Raw genomic sequence first — 20616 nt, 5'->3', positions numbered from 1 at the left:
TTCAACATAAATTTGTTTCAGGTAGTACATTGGCAACAAGAATTCATCCAAAGGTGGTGAAGGGTTATAAGAGGTCTGTTCTTTCATTTTTAACAGTTAAGATGGGCAAATGAATGCAAACGCAGGTTTACTGCCTCTTATTCTACCTCCACACCTGCAACCACAGATGAAAATATTGAAAAAGTGTGTTGTACGAGCACTAGGACTTTTTAGAGCTCTTCCTCTAATCATTTTGTAGTTTGTGTTCATGTAAACAAGGAATGTTGTGCATTTATGTGCTGTACTGACTACATTGGACACAGTGCCTGAAAAAATGGTCAAGAGTAGTTTGGTGAAAAACAGTTGAAATAGCTAGACTGTTTACTGTACCTTAATGCATACTGGTTATTTATAGCTTCAGTGGGCATTCTGTTAACTTCAGATGCTACTTTCACACTTGCTGATGCTGTGTCCATGATGAACTGTAAATCTTCATGCTGTCTGCAAAACAAAATAATAATAATAATAATAATAATAAAATCATAGACAGATCTTGATGAAATCATCTCTGGTTATCTGTCAACAATGTATTTACAAGTTACCTAATCATCACCTATGGTATGCATTGTATTACCATCTGTGACTGGAGATTAATTTTGCTCTTAGATCATGAAGTGAACCAAGCTCACAAATTCACTACTTTGCATACCACTGAACTTGAATCAAATAAATGACATTCAGTGTTGATCAAAATTAACAAGAAACAGACTCAGCACCACCATAAATGTCGGCCATCTACACCATTATGCAACTTGGACTACAGGTATTAAATGTACATCACAGATACATAGTACGAGGGTAAGTCAATTATTATCCGCAATTTAGTTATATTTTTGTTTATTTTGGTAGTACTATTGTTTTACATTGATGATGCATGCTTTGTTTATTTGTTGTTGTATCTTTGCAATTTTCAAGCTGCTAGGTTAGTTTCATTATCGCTGCCATGCTGTTAATCACGGCTGCTCCGCTGTCTGTTTGCATCAAAGAAGAGCAACATCCAGTGAACCATTTTTTGTGGTTGGAATGCGTATCAGGGGCTGAAATTCATTGAAGACTTTCAGTACAGTATGGGAGCAGTGTTTTGCCACAACGGAGTGTCTGCAAATGGATTGAAAAATTCCTAAATGGTTGCACAAGTGTTACACCCGATGAAGGAGCCGGATGACCATTTACCGCCACAAATGAAGAAACCATTGAGTGTTCATGTGAACTGATTCGCTTGGACAGACAATTAACTATTAACAAAGTGGCACATTGTCTGCAAATTATTCATGGTTCTGCCTATGAAATCATCCACAACAGACTTGAGTTTCATAAAGTTTGTGCAAGATGGGTCTCAAAACAACTCACGAAGTCGCATAAACAAACACACTTGGACATCTGCAAAAAACATTTGGATCACTATGGTAATGAAGGGGACAACTTCTTAGACAGGATCATTACTGGTGATGAAACATGGATCCATCATAACAAGCCAGAGTGTAAACGGCAGAGTATGGAATGGAAACATCCAAATTCGCCATGCAAGAAAAAGTTCAGGACCCAACCGTCCGCAGGAAAACTGATGCTTACAGTTTTTTGGGACACACAAGGTCCAATACTGTAATATTGTGGGGAAAGGGGCACAACAATAAACAGTGTCTGTTACACTGAGATCCTTACTGCCAGGCTAAAGCGTGCAATTCGAAGCAAACATCGAGGATTGCTGTCAAAAGGTGTTGTATTGTTGCCGACAATACCCATCTGCATACTGCTGCTCACACTGCTGAAATGCTCCAGAAACTCAAATTTGAAGTACTGGATCATCCTCCATATAATCTCGATCTTCCCCTCCTGACTATCACTTGTTTGGTCCACTCAAACAGGCATTAAGTGGCCATTGATTTGCCTCAGATGAAGCAGTGAAAGGAATGGTGCATTCCTGGTTCACAGCCCAACCAAGAACCTTCTTCTATGAGGGGATCAGGAAGCTTGTACCATGATGGACCAAGTCCATTGAAATTCAAGGAGACTATGTCGAAAAATGATGTTCTTGTAAGTTTCCTATTAGATTACAATAAAAAATTTCAACTACTTTGCAGATAATAATTGACTTACCCTCGTATTTGTTACTGAAAGAGTCTCAGGTAGTAAGGATCCAAGAAAATAAGCAGAAGAATGCTCAAGAACTTTGTGGAACTTGTTGCATGCAGAAGAAATCTGTAATAGCCATACAACCACCCCGCCTTCCCCCATCCATTTTTTGCCATTGATTTAGGCAATTTTCTGTGTATCAAAAGGTTTCAATAGTTCACAGGTTTTAAAGTAATTGTTATTCAGCGATAAAGAGACTATTGGCACAAAGAGCAGCAGAGATATACATTTGAATTGTCTGCTTAGATAAAGCATTCATAAATTCAAAAGTTGAACACCAAAGTGCTTTACTAGGCTTGATGTTTTCTGGAGGTGATATGCCCTTACCTTTCTCCCGCCACTGATGTGACTTACCCAACCAGATGGACTCCAAACCCTGGTGGAGCTCGGCACTTTTCACATTAACAAATATTGGCAAAGCACAAAGAAGTGCGAGAAAAAATACTAGGACTGACAAGAGATTAAAGTCCACACTAGCCCATAACCATTGAGTCACCATGCCACACTGGTGTCTATTAATTGATAAGGTGTAATTACTGACTGGCCTACATGTACTCAAAATCACCAAAATTTCATTTTCTTACTCTGTTGCAAAATGTCTATGAAATACCTTTAAACTTTTTTACAGTAATTACAAGTTACCTCCAAGAATTTTTAACAGTCATTTATTACCTTCACTCATCACATACATTAGTAATAATCTCCTTAACCTAACCTTACACCCAGAAAATTTTTTTCAAACTTCAGCAGTGCTGGAGTGCAAACAATAACTCCCTTGTGGTTTATATTTCTCTTCATCTAGTATTGCATAAAACAAAGTCCATTCTTTTATAGTGTCACTAGGTTTTGAAATGATAAATGCTATTTAACTGAACTTATTCCACAACATTTTACTAGTCAAAAGTCAGATTAAGTTCACTGTCTGTGATTAACATTAATGTAATATAGATTTCTATGTTCAGCAGTCAAAGTTCTTTTCTGTGCTAACTTAAGAGCAACCGCTTTATAAAATTAGCCTTTAGTACACCTTGTCAGTCTCCCCATACCACATTCCTACCACAGACTCGGGGGCTCAATTCCCAAAAGCATGCAATTATTATACCTGGTGATATCTTGGAAAAAAGAGACATTGTGCAGAATCTATAAAAAGTAACTTCCTGTTGTCCGAAAGTGATAAGTAGGTACTTTGTCCAAATACTGTTTCAAGGTGCCACTGCCATTTGGTAGATAACATTTCTTAAATGAAATTCAGCAAGGAAGCATTCTCCTACATAATAAATCTTTCCTGACTTTGAGATGATGAACAGAAAGTAAAATTTATTAACATATATTGTTATACATGGGAATGTACAATTAATACGTGAGAAAAGAGGATGTTATGATACTACATGACTTGCTTTACTGATGGTTGTTCTGTTATGAAATTTCAGAGGATAAGTTGTTTTTACTTTAAATCAATATTTATTTTCACCTAGATAACAAACAGATTGACAAAAGTAGAAATAATGAAAAAGTACTGATACAGAACATGGACTGAAATTAAAATGGAGTGTCAGTATAAGGTAGGTAACCAGGACAATCTAGTTATGTGTGTATGTGTATTCTATATTGTCACTGAACAAAGACATTGTCTGGAAGCTTAGCAGGATCTAATTTATAAACTGTCTTGTATGTGAACATGTAAAGGTATCTTTTCACGAAAATGTTGCATTAATGTTTAAATACAACTCCATCTTATTAACTATAGCTTTATATCAGTGAAAATGTCTGCCTGCTTAGCTGGGTGGTAACATGCTTGCCTCCCATGCACTGAGCTCGGGTTCAATTCCTGGCCGGGTTGGAGATTTTCTCTGCTCGTGGACTGAGTAATGTGTTGCCCTCATCATTTCATCATCATCAACAGCTGCAATTTGCCCAATGTGGCACTGACTGAAATGACTTGCACTTGCCGGCTGAATCCAAATGGGACCTCCCGGCCAACAATGCCATACGCTCACTTCATTTTCAGTGAAAAAGTATTAACCATAATTTGATGTGTCTCCTGTACTCTAATCAAATGATTAGGATATGTATGATATGAACCAAGTAAATCAAATTCACTTATTCTGCCTTTTTTCTGTGCCCTTCAACCACCGAATGCCTTGACTATAAATTTGATTGCTAAGAAATACAAGGTAAGCTGATGCAGTGAACATGACATAAGCACCTCATATACTTACATTATCTCTCTAGTATTACTGGACAATAATTTACCACACAATAAATAAAATTAAATTTATCATTATCCTATTTTTAGAATCTTTGGTGTTTTGCCACTATTGGAACAACTGTTTAATTTTAGTGATGCTTTCTGGGAACTGACTGATAATATCCCCTGGCAAATTGTTCCACTCATTTACTCCTTTGCCAACACAAGAGTGCTTACCTCCACTGTTTTTCTATAATTGCATACTTATTTTGTACTGATGGCCTTTCCTTACTCTATATCATCAGAAACCAATCTGTGCACTATGTCTTCCAATGCATCCTCATCCACATAATCTTGGAAAACTTTTGCAGGTGTAGCTCTCATCATTATTTGTGAAAGATTTTCCCTTTCAGTTTCTTAGCCATTTCTGGGTCACTGCTGAACCTTCTGCAGTCTCTCAAAACAGTAATGTTTGCTTCTAATACAAGTATCCAAATCATGGACTCAAAGAACCATATCAGACACTGTCTAGAGGATAACACAACAGGCTTACAACTGGTACATAACTGTAAGTTAAGACACAGTTTTGTCACCATATAGATAATGTAAGTGCTGCAAATAGAAACATTCTATCTCCCCCATCCTCACTACAGCTGGACCCCTTGGGACTGAGTAACCTTCAACCTTTCCCAGTCTGTCTTTCTTCTCTCTCTAGAAAAGAAACTAACAGTTCTGAAATATAGATATTGTCTTTTCAATTCTTAAATGTGTTCATAAGCAATACTTGGAATTTTGCCTCCTGAAAGTAAGTAGTGGCCAGCCATTCTGTCTCTGTTATTTTACAGTTTTCTCAAGTGAATTTACTGCTTGGTAGAAATAATGTAATTAGGATGCTCTTTTCAGAACGTTTTTCAGATTAAAAATAGTGTCTCCTAATATGCTGACTTGAAGAATTGGCCAATAGTTTCTCTCATGTACTTTAGTGCGTTGTTGCCTCATGTAATTACAGTATGTTATAGAGCAGTGGTCATCAAACTTTTTTGCTCAAAGGCCGCACCTCGGGCCGCAGATTTCCAGGTCTTTTTATTAACGAGCAAACCATGTAAATGGTGTGTTATGAACCTTCAATAGACTAGCTATAATAAAGAAGCAAGAGGTTTACCACTGACTTTCTAGCACTTGTTGTTAAAGTCGATACCATTCAGACCACTATGTGCAGAATGTTCTCTGTTTCAGATTTCTGCCACCCTCAGTGACCCATAAATTGTAACACTGTAATTGCCCAACAAAATGTTGCTGTGTTGTCTTTGTGAACAGATGGTTAAAAACAGCAAATGGAGTCATATTTAAATGTATTATGTAACATGAGACACGATCACAACTATTTTCTACCTGTTTTGAAAGTCATTTTTCTTCAACTCACTTGACTAAACAACAACAGCCTTAATTTTATTTCATACTAGACGAGGTACCTGGCATTGGTTAGATATGTATTTATTCCAATCTTATGTTATTCTGTCTCTTCCTTCCCTCACTCTATGTTGTCCATCTCAGCTTTCCCCTCACTCACCATCTCTTCACCCCTCTATCTGTCCATTTCGCACTCCCCCTGTATGTGTCCATGTCCTCCTCCCCCTTCTCACTCCACATTACCATCCCCCACCCCAATAAAATGTTACCTTTGTTTACCCCACAATATTTCTTTACAGATTAAAAATAATATGTGTATCAGTGTGGTTTAAATTGATCCGAGGGTTTATGAGGAGAAGTGGAGGATAAAAACACACACACACACACATTTTTAAGAGCTAATGACTGTCTTTTAACAAATATGTACTGCATATGACTGTCTCTATAATGTGCATTCATGAATCCAACGCACTTTCATTTAATATAATGGAAGGAAACATTCCACGTGGGAAAAATTATGTGTGGATGGATATGTGCGTGTGTGCGAGTGTATACCTGTCCTTTTTTCCCCCTAAGGTAAGTCTTTCCGCTCCCGGGATTGGAATGACTCCTTACCCTCTCCCTTAAAACCCACTTCCTTTCGTCTTCCCCTCTCCTTCCCTCTTTCCTGATGAGGCAACAGTTTGTTGCGAAAGCTTGAATTTTGTGTGTATGTTTGTGTTTGTTTGTGTGTCTATCGACCTGCCAGCGCTTTTGTTCGGTAAGTCACCTCATCTTTGTTTTTACATATAAGCACTTTCATTTAAGATTGATACAATAGCAGATAATTGGTATGAGCCGCACACACCCATTCATTGTCAGCACTGAGAAACAAACAAGAAAACATTTCCATTATTATGTCCCCTCCCACCGCAACTACAAATCTGTCTGCCCCTGTACCAAGTGGCACCTGTAAAGGTGATAGAACAACTTTACATGCTCCTACTTACAATTCTTCCAGTAATTATATTTTTCATTTGATGAAGGAGACAGGTACAGCCAACAGCTGCAAATCATTTATTCTTTACTGGATTTGGATATATATCACTTATCATTCTTCAGAAACTGTAAACATTAGCACCTGTTAAAATGAAATAGTACTTTTGGAAACAAACCTCTCGCAACTGTTGGATGTATGTGACTCCTTCACCAAATAACATTGCTGTGCAGCTGCTGACAACAATAAGCCATGTTTATGACACTGAAATTCTGCAATACAGGGAAAAAGATTTTTAAATTTTGTTTGACAACTATTAGATTATGAGGGATATATTTGTAGGAGACATACGAGTAGTTGTGTCATGTTGTCAACAATTAAATTTTTAGTCAGTCTTCAGAGGAGTCGAGTGTTGAGACTGACTGGAATAATCGTTGTGGTAGCATGAGTCAATGATGACATGTGCCATTCACAGACTTTCTCAGAATGACTGTCACCTTGTTTACGAGTCTTGAAAACTGCATAAAATGCTGCTGATCAAATTTCAATAAACTGGATAAAAGCGTACATTGCATCTGACTAGCTCATTCCAGTTTAATTATCTCTGTGAAAATAAAATTCACATGACTTGCATAATAATACAATATTCATGTAGCTAGGCAGGTGCACATGAAGGGTGAAGGGAAGGAAGGGAATCATTAGTAATTTTAAGCCACTACCAAAAACAAATCTGGGAACAGTGTATCTTGTTCCTGAAATTTATTTTAAAGTACTTTCAGCTACAGGTCTCTTATTGAATCTGGTTTTTTATTAATCGTAATTGCAAAACAAACGTAAATACAAATATATAATTTTCCATTAATATGACTTGTGATGTTGAACTTTATTGGCTATGTCATCTATATCTGTGTCATTGGGGCTGCATACAATTCTCATTGCGTCTTCTAAATGACTGGACAACCAATTTATTTTTCAGGTATTTCATTTTTGAAAATGAAGCCTCACAAAGGTAAGTTGAAGGAAATAGTGTTAAAATGAACTGTGCACAGTCTCATAAATTTTTATAATTGTTAAGCACACATTTCCAAAAGTCAGTGTACTGTTGTGTTTCACGATGTTCTAAAAACAGAGCTTTAAGCTGTGTGTAATGCTGAAGTTCAATTATTTCAGTTAGCAAATTAGTTTAATGAAATCCAAATTGGCAGAATAATTTGAGATCATCATGTCCAACATGCCAAGAGAATGAAACAGTTTCAAATGTTTCTAACATCTGCAAATCTGTTATTGATTTCTTCCAAATAGGCTTCCAAATATTCTTTCATGTTTTGGTAAATAGTTTCAGTGACATAAGCCTGATCAGAGCATAGCAACAGTTGGGAAATTAGACAGATCTTTTACTTCAAGTTCATTAATATATAATTGCAGTTTGGCTTCAAATGCAATTATTTTGTTAGTCATTTGCCCAATTATCTTGTTTCATCCTTGTAATTCCAAGTTAAGTGTGTTCAATTTTTGTGTAATAGTGGTCAAAATGCTGTAAGTATCCACCGTTCATCATCATCAAGTTCAGGATAATTTTTGCCACTTTGTTGTAAGAATAAAATAACTTCAGATTTCAAATTGACAAACCGTACCAGCTCTTTTCCTTTGCTTAGCCATCTGACAGCAGTATGTAGGAGAACATCACTGTAACAAGCTTGTAATTGCTGCAGAAGTTCTTTAAATTTTTGGCGATTAAGTTCACAGGCATGAATGAAATTTATAACACTTATAACCATTGTATATTTTTTTGTATTTTTTGGTATTTGAAATTTGACATGCTGAACTTTCTTGTTGCAGTAAGCAGTGAATGGGGAGTAAATTTGGCAAATTCCATTCCATCTTAATCAGTGCTATCAAACCATTGTTGATGCCCATCATTGACAGACAACCATCTGTACATACTGATATTAATTTGCTCATAGATAAGTCATTTTTTAACAAGTTCTTTAATTGCATAGACAAAATCACATCCTTTGTGTGACCTTTCATGGTTATAATTGCTAAAAAATCTTCCTCTATTACCCCATCATTTGTGCAGTAATGCGCAAATAATGAAAACTGAGCCATTGAAGCTAAATCTATACTGGAATCACATGCAAGACTGAAGTAGTTGCATAGTTTGACTTTATTAAATACTGGCTCAAACATATTTTGAAATATCTTCTATACAACGTTGACAGGTAGATTCTGAAAGTGTGAGCTTATTTTTTTCACCTGACATTTGTTGACTGTTGGAGAAATTTTGAAACAAAGTTTCAGAAACAATCATCATACATCGCTTCACTAATTCAGCATCAGTCAAAGCTTTCATATTTTTTGCCAGAATATTACATACTTCGTATGATGCTCTTGTGAAAGCCTCACTTTGCCCAACTGCTGCTAACATAACGTTTTGTTGACAACAAATGGTAGACTTTAGATGAGCAATTTTTTCCTTTCTTTCATTTCAATGCAAAGGAAAAGCTACTGTAAATGAATTGTGCTTACTTGTGTAGTGGCGAAAAGAATTGTATCTCTTCAATCCCACAATCGTATCCTGGGTATATTAAGCAAGTAGCAGCACCCTCTTTGTGTCCACTTATAAAGCAAAACTCTTCTTCCCATATTTCTTGAAAACTTTTCTCCTCACATATTTACCTCTTAGACATTGTTCTTGAGTGTACATCAGACATTATTTATTATACTGATAATTATATCACCAAATATTGAACAAAACACTCAATACACGACAAATGCTCAGGTGCACTGAAACTTAGTTCATGACTGACACACTGACATGACCAAGCCAACTATGAGGTGGCTGTGGAACAAGCCCACCACCGACAAATGAGCGGGCATGTGTACGTGGCGCGTTTGATGGGGGGCTCACATTGTTGGCTAGCACGCCGCTCATGCCTTTGGCGGCTGCAGAACACCAGCAAGTGGTGTGTTAAATGAAAGTGGTGGATGGTTTTCAGTTACCTAATTACTTCCTTGACTTTAATCACAATTCTACACAGTTTCTGTAGACAAAACACTGCTACACCAGACAAGTAGACAACTAATGCTACCCATGTGAAGCTGAGGAGGATCGCGGGCCACACGAAAACATGATCTGGGCTGCATGCAGCCTGCAGTTTGATGACCAATGTGGAGTAATACAACTAAGTGAATAAAGTATGTGTACAAAAAGTAAGCATTGTGTACATTTTGTAAAGATAACTACACATCTTGGATAACCCTCTAAAAGATTATGATAGTAAGATTACTGTGCTTTTGGAGCTCTTTGGATTATGTTTAGTGGGGTCAAAGCTAGCTTGGTGAGTGGAGTAATATGTGATTGAAGTCAGAAAAGAAGCCAATAAGAATTCTAGTAAAACAAAAAGTTTTGATTTAATTTTTGTCTTCTAAATAGTTTATGGTCTGGTGATTAAAGTAGAAACTAGTGAGGTTGATACAAGATGGTTCAGTTCCTGTTTCCCTGCATCAGTACCTTACACCTCATATGTTTGGAATTCTTAAATTCACTTCCATTTGCATTTAATTTATCTTTTCATGGCCACTAGGGATAATAATAAACACCAGTTTTAGCTAAATTGCAATTTACACAACCAAAATGCAAGACACAAAAATAATTTTCACATTGACATTGCTCTCTTAGCTGTTCCTTCCTTGCAAGGTGGGATTTTTAATTCTAGTCTATGAAGTAATGTAAATATTAATCCAGAGGCAGTATATAAACAACAGCTACTTGATATAACTGAGGAATCAACCATTTTTATGAGAGCAGTAGCTTTTGAGCTGATTTTACTACTTCTATCTAATGGTCCTTTGAATCATTATTGTACAAGACATGCACATGAATATGTACACAGCTTCTATTAACTGAAATATATCATCACATTTTTATGATTGTTAGTTGCTAATGCAACCTACAGACTTATTCTCTGGCATCCAATCTTTTTTATAAGTGTATGTCTTGACTCATTTCACATATTATTTTCCATACTACATAAACTTGTTGCAGAACCAGTCAAGTATAATAATATCACATACTCTTTGTCTTACAACTCCACTGCTTGTATTGATGAAAGACCCGGAACTATCAACAACTGTCATTGTGTCTACCTCCAGCAAAGGCATTGCCAGCAAAGAAAACACATCTCCAACCGAAAAATCACATTTGATAATCTAGACAGTCAATTTAAGCCCAACTGTTCACAAGTTCATTCGCATTCTTTGCTAGTCAGTTGTTGCCATACTCTGATCTAGCCTACAACACTGCTATATTTACAGATTCTGCTGGTTAGAGCAGTGGACTGTTCTCACTGTTGTGTACTGATAATACCTATATGTAAGACTGTTGCAGGGAAGTCAGACCTAAGTACCTATGCACTGGTATTGACTGACTCTAGCTAAATAACTACTTGTTACAATGGTTTCGACCACCATCTTATCACTATTACTTACCTAAATTAATATACTGCAACAGTGTGTGTTCAGCATGCACAGTGTGATTTCTTAGATTTCTTTGTGGCTCAGGACAGTTTATTTATTTCATTGTGAATTTATTAGCTTTTGTTACATGTTGCAGTGTAGTTATACATGTGTCATAAATAACTGTTGCCATAGAAGAGTGAGTCACATTATTGATAATGAGAAGGTTACTTTTGTATCAAGGCACAACTGTCACAGACGTGAAGCTTTTTGAACTGTAACAGCAATAGCTCAGTCAACATAAGGAACTTTTTTTTCCCTTAGATGATGTAGTAGCAGCCTATTTAGAGATTTTGCAAATTGCAAATCTGATATAGAAAACAATATTTTATGGATTGCAAATCTTAAAGGTTTAAGGAGAAAGTTCAGATTTATGTGCACATGTGGCCAATTCTATGCTGAAAGTTTAATTTGAGACGTGGTAATCCATTTGTCCCATGACAAGAGTCAGACGCTATCTCCAGCAGAAGTGTTATGCATTGTATGTGATTTTGAAATCTCACAGGTTACACATCAGACATTTTCTTCTGATTCTCAAATCTGAATGGCTCCAGACTGAAAAGACTCAGTGCATCAGACTTCCCCATCAGATATTAATGTGATGAGTGTTATGCGGTGGCAGCTCACAAGCCCTGTTGTGTGCTGCCCAACATTGTTCCGAGTCACTGATTGTGGTGGTTTCAGTTGTTTCCTAGCAGTCCAAACTGTTTTATACTGCATGCAGGTCATCAGTGTTTTCATTATGAAACTGAAGGTCACCAATGTTTTCATAAAGAGCAAGTTGCAGGAGTGTCTCAAATTGTGGCAGGTATCATGCAATGTCCTACACCAAATCAGATTAATAATATTACAGACAGTAATGGTAAAATAGGGCATAGGAAGATAATCTTACATGCAGTATTACAAGAAGTACCAGTGATGTTTCTCTCTGATACTCGTGCATCAGTGTTGATGATAAATCAGTCATCATACTTCAGTATTGATGCTCTGCCATTGGACAATGTGCAGCCAAAATTATGGATTTATGGGTGCCATGAGATTTCAGTGTCAGTTAGATATAACCACATTACTCGGACAGTAACTTCCCTGATTGCTGCAGACTGCAGATCCTTTCATAGAAAACATTTTTGGACTGCATGCATACTCCACATTTGGGTTTTCTGTTCAGCATCCTGTGGCTAGCTTCAGTGCAATGTGAAGCAATAGAGAGCATCTACTTCTGATTTGCACTTTTTTTATACAGGTGTTATAACCTTTAATCACTACTAAAGTGCGTGGAGATCCAAAAGTAGAAACACTAGCGGGTTACATGTTACTAACTCCGTATCTGTCATTCGACTGCCGGGCCGTGACATGCGGCCGGCGCCGTTCATAACCAGGTGGCGCTCCCGCGCTCGGCCGAGCTGCGGAGCGCCTCTATCGCCGTGTTCGCGTACTAACGTAGCGGCACTTTTGAATGTCGTGGCACTGTCACAACACTTTTCCCCCCTTGAAAAAAAAACCGCTCACTGTCGTGGAGACACGGACAGTGCGGAGACATCCATGGCCTCTTGGGAGGTCCCGAGAAGATCCCGCGGAGAAACACGAGAGTATGGTCGAAAATGTCCAGGACGGAAGCTGGCGCGTGGAACGTGCCTCCTGGACGAGATGATGGGTGAAAACTCCGGAGCAGCATCCATAGGTGTCGTGGACCTGGGGGTGTGCTCCAGCGAGATGGGTCCCGGAGAAGGCGGCGTCGCAACTGGGGCCGGTTCCGGCGTACTCGGAAGCGGTAGCGACGGCGGCGGCAGCAACACGCCCGGAAGATCGGCAGCAGCGACAGGACTGGCTTCTCAGGCTGGTGGAGACGAAAAAAGGGGCGGTGGTACCGGCGTGGCCACCACTCGTGGGCGCATCTGGTCATAATGGCGAACAACCATGCCGTCGTCCGTACGTATTTCACAAAGCCGGCGGCCGCGAAGAGCCTGGACCACCCCTGGAATCCATTTAGGGCGAGATCCATACCCCCGTGCCCACACGTCAGCGCCCACCTGGTATTTTCCCGCACTAGGGGACACAGTACAAGGCCTGACAGGGTGAAGCAGATGCAGTAGGGTGCGCGGTTGGCGGCCATGCAAGAGTTCAGCAGGGCTGCGATCACCCAGAGGCGTGAAGCGATAAGAACTCAGAAATTGCAACAGAGCGTCATCTGTGGAAAAATCACTAAGGAATTTTTTCATTTGGCTTTTAAAAGTGCGGACAAGGCGCTCGACCTCCCCATTCGATTGCGGATGGAAGGGCGGTGCTGTAACATGATGAATCCCTTGTCCAGTACAAAAATCACGGAAGGCCTGCGAAGAGAACTGAGGGCCATTGTCCGTGACAATCGTGGATGGAAGACCTTCTAGCGCAAAGATTTTTGACAAAGCCAGCGTCGTCGCCGCAGTGGTGGGCGACGGACAGCGAACAACAAACGGAAACTTCGAGAAGGTGTCAATCAACAGTAGCCAATAAGTGCCGAGGAAGGGGCCGGCAAAGTCAGCGTGCACCCGTTCCCACGGCTGCGCCGGATCAGGCCACGGAGAGGGCAGAGTACGAGGCGCAGCCAGTTGTTGAACACACTGATCACACGCAGCGACCATGTGGGCGATGTCCGAATCGATACCGGGCCAATAAACGTGCCTGCGGGCCAGGGACTTAGTCCGAGAAATCCCCCAATGGCCCCCATGCAATAGTTTGAGAACAGCTTTGCGAAGAGAGGCGGGCACCACAACCCGTGGAGATGCGCCATCCGTGGCCAGAAGAACAACACCCTCACGAACAGACAGACGAAGGCGCAAGGCATGGTAGTTGCGAAGGGGATCCGACGCCCGGCCCTTGGTCCTGTCCGGCCAACCACGCTGAACAAAACTGATCACCTGACGCAGGATCGGGTCCCGTGCAGTAGCCGACGCGACCTGCGAACCTGTAAGTGGAAAACCCTCGACCGCACGACGTTCTTCCTCATCAATGTGGAAACAGAGGAGTTCATCGCGATCGAAAACCGGGTCGGGGCCCATCGGCAAACGCGACAACGCGTCAGCGTTGGCGTGCTGGGCCGTGGGGCGATAGTGAATCTCATAGTGAAAACGAGACAAGTATAAGGCCCAACGTTGCAGGCGGTGAGCTGCCTTATCCGGAAGCGACGCCGAGGGGCTGAACAGAGAGACCAGCGGCTTGTGGTCGGTGATGAGGTGAAACTTAGAACCATACAAAAAAACGCTGAACTTTTTCAGAGTATAAATGATAGCGAGCGCCTCCTTTTCTATTTGAGAGTAACGCCGTTGGGCATCGTTGAGGGTCTTGGAAGCGTAGGCGATGGGTCGTTCCGACCCATCCTCATACCGATGGGCGAGAACAGCCCCTAGGCCATACTGTGACGCGTCAGTCGCCAGAACCAAGTGCTGACCCGGACGGAATGTGGCAAGACAAGGCGCCGACTGCAAATGAGCCTTCAGGCGGACAAAAGCCTGCTCACACTCGGCGGTCCAACAGAAAGGAACGTTTTTGCGTAACAGCTGATGCAGAGGATGAGCCACCGCCGCCGCGGAGGGAATGAATTTGTGATAATAAGCAACCTTGCCTAGAAACGCCTGAAGTTCTTTGACCGTAGACGGCCGGGGTAGAGCGGTAATGGCCGCAACGTGCTGTCGTAGAGGGCGTATACCCTCACGGGACAAGTGGAAACCAAGATACACAATGGAGGGTTGGAAGAACTGAGACTTGTCCAGATTGCACTTCAACCCTGCTGAATGCAGAACCCGAAACAGTGAACGCAAATTGCGAAGGTGCTCCTCAGTGGAGGCCCCCGTGACAACAATGTCATCCAGGTAGTTGATGCAGCCGGGAAGGGAAGCCGTGAGCTGTTCCAAAAACCGCTGAAAAATGGCCGGTGCGCTAGCGACGCCAAATGGTAACCGCTGGTACTGATACAACCCACAAGGAGTGTTGATGACAAATTCCTTGGAAGATGCATCCAACGGCAACTGATGGTACGCCTCCGATAAGTCAAGTTTGGAAAAGAACTGGCCCCCAGCGAGCTTGGTAAATAACTCCTCAGGACGGGGAAGAGGATAAGTGTCAATGAGGCTTTGAGCGTTGACAGTGGCTTTAAAATCACCACACAATCGCAGACTCCCGTTTGGTTTAGAAACCACCACGATGGGCGATGCCCATTCGCTGGAGGTAACAGGAAGGAGAATCCCCGAAGCTGTTAACCTGTCTATCTCAGCTTTGACAGGCGCACGCAACGCCATTGGAATAGGGCGTGCCCGGAAAAACTTAGGGCGAGCCGTAGGTTTAAGAGTAATGTGGGCTTCAAACTCCTTGGCACGACCCAGACCAGCAGAGAACACGGACGAGAATTCAGAACACAAGCCATCCAGCTGTGGATACGGAATGTCCTCAGATATGAGGTGCACATCATCATCAATGGAAAACCCGAACAACTGGAAAGCATCATAACCGAACTGGTTTTCAGTGCCCGCATGATCCACCACATAAAACGTGAGGGGCCTAACAACAGACTTGTAGGCAGTGGAAGCATCAAACTGGCCAACAATAGGAATTTTCTGCTTATTATAAGTTCGTAGATTGCGCGTAACGGGAGACAAGGGAGGGGAGCCCAACTCCAAATACGTGCGAGAATTAATGAGAGTTACTGCAGAGCCAGTGTCCACTTGCATGCGAATGTCTTTATCCAGAACACGAACAGTAACAAACAACTTATTCGTTTGAGAAAGCACACAGTTAACATCCATGTCCGATGCCTCGTCCTCGGCGACAGGAACTTTAGGGGACTGACACACAGAAGCAATGTGGCCTCTTTTCCTACATGAATTACACGTGGCCCAACGTTTTGGACACGCGGCTCTGTCATGCTGTACGAAACAACGTGGACAAGAAGGAAGGGCGGAACGAACCTGCTTCTGGGGTTGCTGTTTTCGCTGCGAGTGTGGCGGCCCAACGCGACGTTGTTGACGCGAGTGCACAGCCGCCACATCGTCGTTTCCCTGTGAAACAGGCACATTTTCTGCGTCGAAAGTGGTCTGGACAGCGCCTACATCACACCACGCGTCTATTTGCGCACCAGCAGCGTGAGACACTTCAAAGGATTGAGCGATGCTGAGAACTTCCGACAACGACGGGTTTGGCAATTGTAAGGCACGTTGCCGAACTTCTTTATCAGGAGCAAGCCGTAAAATAGCGTCCCGAACCATTGAATCAGCGTAAGACTCATGATGAGTGTCCGTGACAAACTGACATTTCCGACTCAGACCGTGGAGTTCCGCCGCCCAAGCCCGGTAAGATTGATGGGGCTGTTTACGACACCGGTAAAAAGCCACGTGGGCGGCAACGACATGGGTGTTTTTTCGGTAATAGTTAGACAATAAGTCACACATTTCTTGGAAGGACAGAGAGGCAGGTTCCCGCAGAGGGGCTAACTGAGATAGCAGCTGATAGATCCGTGGGGAAATCCAAGATAGAAATAACGACTTACACATAGGAGCGTCGACAACGCCGAAAGCCAAGAAGTGTTGCCGCAAACGCTTCTCATAATCCTCCCAGTCTTCAGCGGCCTCGTCATAAGGAGGGAACGGAGGCGGAGAAGAGGAAGACAGACGATGAGTAAGCGACGTCGACAACGCCTGAATAGCAGCCGTCAGCTGTGTTTGTTGTTCAATAAGCGCTTGCATAAGCTGTTCCATGTCTGCCCCGACACGAACACACAAGTCCACAACGCAGGAAAAAAAATATCCGACCTCGTCGCCAAAAAGTGTTATAACCTTTAATCACTACTAAAGTGCGTGGAGATCCAAAAGTAGAAACACTAGCGGGTTACATGTTACTAACTCCGTATCTGTCATTCGACTGCCGGGCCGTGACATGTGGCCGGCGCCGTTCATAACCAGGTGGCGCTCCCGCGCTCGGCCAAGCTGCGGAGCGCCTCTATCGCCGTGTTCGCGTACTAACGTAGCGGCACTTTTGAATGTCGTGGCACTGTCACAACAACAGGTTTAGTTAAGGTTTTGAATTTTCATGTCCCCATTGTGTTAAAACCTTTGGGCTGCTGTTTTTTTTAAGCTTGTCAAGTTCTGATAGCATTCAGAGATGCCGGCCAGTGTGGCTGAGCGGTTCTAGGCACTTCAGTCTGGAACTGTGTGACTGCTATGGTCGCAGATTCGAATCCTGCCTCAGGCATGGATGTGTGTGATGTCCTTTAGGTTAGTTAGGTTTAAGTAGTTCTAAGTTCTAGGGGACTGATGATCTCAGATGTTAAGTCTCATAGTGCTCAGAGCCATTTGAACCACTCAGAGATGAAGTTACCCTGAAATCAGGCAGATTGGAAAAACAACAAATGTTTTTCCTCATCTCTTTTAGCCCATGGACTTACTCTTTGATGGTAGTATGAAAGCCAGGTGGCTTCCTTCACTTGTGTGGCAATTTTAAGCTTACAGTCAATGCACAAGCAGAAGTAGATTCATAGCTGTTGCCAACCCTTGATCAGCTCTTTTCTAAACTGTCTGGGATCACCTTTTTTTCCAAAACCATCTCATAGAAGCTTATTCTCAACCTCCATTAGATAACAAATCCAGAAAATTTTGGTGCTGAACACCTCCCCTGTCCTCTATTAGTATAATAGATTGTTATTCAAAATTGCTAGTGCACTAGCCATATTCCAAAGATTTTTGGAACAGTTCATTACAGGCATCCCCTACTGTGCAAACTACATGTATGACATTTCGGCAACAGGACATACTAACAAAGAACATTTACATAATTTGCATCTTGTTTTCATGGCACTTGCAGACAAAGGCCTCATGCGTAATTTTTTCAAGTGTCATGCATAATTTTTTCAAATGTTTCTTTTTTCCAGTGTTCTGTCATGTACCTCAGCAACATTCTCAGTAAAGCAGGCCTTTGGTCCAAGAAAATGTCATAGCACTACAGAAAACTCCAGCTCCCAAGTCAATTGCTTTTAGGTAAGGTTAATTATTAGGGGCACTAAATAAATGATACAATATATTTTTTATCAGCCAATTTTTGTTCAAAAACTGTTATATTGTTTGTGACATCATTTAACATTCCTGTATCATCTAAATATTTGCAGTAGCTCCTGGTAGATAGAAGCACTATAGCTGGTTTTCAAAACAGCATCTGCAACTGAGGTGCATTCCAAGCAAAGAGCAGTTATTGAATTTCTTTTAGCAGAAGACCAGACCATCAGAAATATTCACAGGCATTTAAACAATGTCTGCAGGCTCTCAGCAGTGGAGAAAAGAACTGTAAATTGCTGGCCAAAGTGTAGGTCATCAAAAGAACAAGGAGAAAGAAATATATCTGATCTCTTACAAATAGGTTGACTGCACACAACTGTGATGTCTGCAATGTTGCAAGGCATGGACACTCTTATTTGAAACAATTGACAAATAACAATCAAGCAACTCAGTGGTAAACTTCACACCTCTGTTGGTAGTGCTGACACACTTGTTCACAAGTTAGTACGTCTGCCGTTCGTCATTCAGTGGCTAGCATTGCTGCCACTGGATCACGGGGTCCCAGGTTTGATTCCCAGCCAGGTTGGGGATTTTCTCTCCCTGAGGACTGGATGTTTGTGTTGTGCTCATCATTTTGTCATCATCATCATTCGTGACAGTGGCTAGATTGGACTGTGTAAAAAAATTGGACTGTGCAAAAACTGGGACTTTGTACGGGCACTGATGACCATGCAGTCGAGTGCCCCACGAACCGAACATCATCACAAGTTAGCACAGTCAAAGGTTTGTGCCCACTGGGTTCCTCAAAACCCAAATGAGAAGCATAAGGAGGAAAGAGGCAACATCTCTACCAAACTGCTTGCTGATTCTTGTCAAACTTTATCACAGGTGATGAAATATTGATTCACCATTTTGAGTGGCACAACACATGCCTCTTTTGAAGAGGATGTTCAAAACAGTACACTCAGCTGCATGTGGATTTCATTGGCTCCTTCCTTGAAGCAGTTTGGTTTATTGTGGTAGACTCCTTTTCTCATTTTCCTCATGAAGTCAGGATGATCAGCTAACAACTTTCTGCGCCCATGCCATCATTGTAAACTGCTGAATCTTCTCTTCTTACTACATGAACGAGCCAAATAGGAAGCAACACCATTTTGAATGGCACCTTGATGGGGGGGCACACTTTCGAGCGGACTCCAGATTGGTTCCAGGGGTTCACTGCAATACAATAAGGATGCCAGCTGGTTCTGGTAATGACTATGTGAGGGATGCTGTGCAGACACAGTAAACTGCTTCAGCTGCAGCATTCCAACCAGATGTCTCCCCATCCAGAGGACTGCTGCAGTGGTGACATACCCAACATCAGGTCTTTCATCGCCTTGCTGTAGATGGACATCTGGTCCTTCCCTCCCAGATAGTACAGTGGACCCTTGTAGACATCAATCCATCTCCCCTTGTGAAGAACTGCCAGGGCTACTGGTACCAGCATTGACATAGCCTGCTTACAAAGTTCTCATACTGCCTTTGGAGTCTCTACCTTTGGTTCTGCGACCATTGTGTGGGAACCAGAGTATTACCTTGGAAATGACCAGATACTTCCTCTAGCAACTGCTCACTGCAACCTTGCTGTCCTCCCTATGTTGGCCTGGTCACTTTCAGCCCTATGTGCCAATTCCACATGGAAGAGATCTTGTAACCCCACCAGATATATATGGAAGATGCGGAACTATCGATAAGTGTCTTTAAATCTATGTCTGGTGAGGGCACTGGCAGCAAGGAAACCAAAGCATCTTTGGCCCACTAATCACATGAGACCAGCTATTCAGTCAGTTTATGCCTGAACAGCCACAAGTTTACTCTCATTCTCTGCTAGTCAGCTGGTGCCATGTTGTGATCTAACCATAACACCACTACATTGAGGGATTCTGCACAGCTGGCACAATGGAGTGTTCTTACTGCTGTGTAAGTTGACCATGCCTGCATGTGAGATTGATAGAGTGCAGTTACGCATCAGCACATATCATTTGGCATACTGATTGAGTGTAGCTAAGTAACTATTGTGATAGCTTCCACCACTATCACTATCACCAAACACCTATGGTGCAATCAGCGAATTCTTAAATTGTGTGTGTGTGTGTGTGTGTGTGTGATATATATATATATATATATATATATATATTTTTTTTTTTCTGTGTAGTGGAAGAGGCACAATACTTTATAACCTCAAAAAGACAACTCCAGCACAAGAGAGGCAGAAAATCACAAATGTAAACATCACAAAAATATACACGTAACCAAATGTACATGAAACTGAGAATAAATTCTTAAAACACATT

At 41.6% G+C, this 20616-nt stretch overlaps 1 protein-coding gene across 3 annotated transcripts in view; it reads right to left on the bottom strand.

Moving 5' to 3' along the window:
- Positions 1-20616, bottom strand: part of LOC126481132 (laminin subunit gamma-1-like) — a 338089-nt gene that overhangs the window by 82877 nt on the left and 234596 nt on the right. For all 3 annotated transcript variants that reach the window (XR_007587516.1, XM_050104679.1, XM_050104680.1), the window contains exon 16: positions 370-480. Coding sequence is in view for 2 of the 3 variants with exons in the window: in XM_050104679.1 (XP_049960636.1) it covers positions 370-480 (111 nt within the window). In the remaining variant the exon portion in view is untranslated. The remainder of the gene's footprint in view (positions 1-369; positions 481-20616) is intronic.

The sequence above is a fragment of the Schistocerca serialis genome, chromosome 5, assembly GCF_023864345.2.
Source record: "Schistocerca serialis cubense isolate TAMUIC-IGC-003099 chromosome 5, iqSchSeri2.2, whole genome shotgun sequence".
Lineage (NCBI taxonomy): Eukaryota > Metazoa > Arthropoda > Insecta > Orthoptera > Acrididae > Schistocerca > Schistocerca serialis.
The sequence above is the reverse complement of the archived record's forward strand: the minus strand, read 5'-3'. Positions and strand labels throughout refer to the sequence as shown.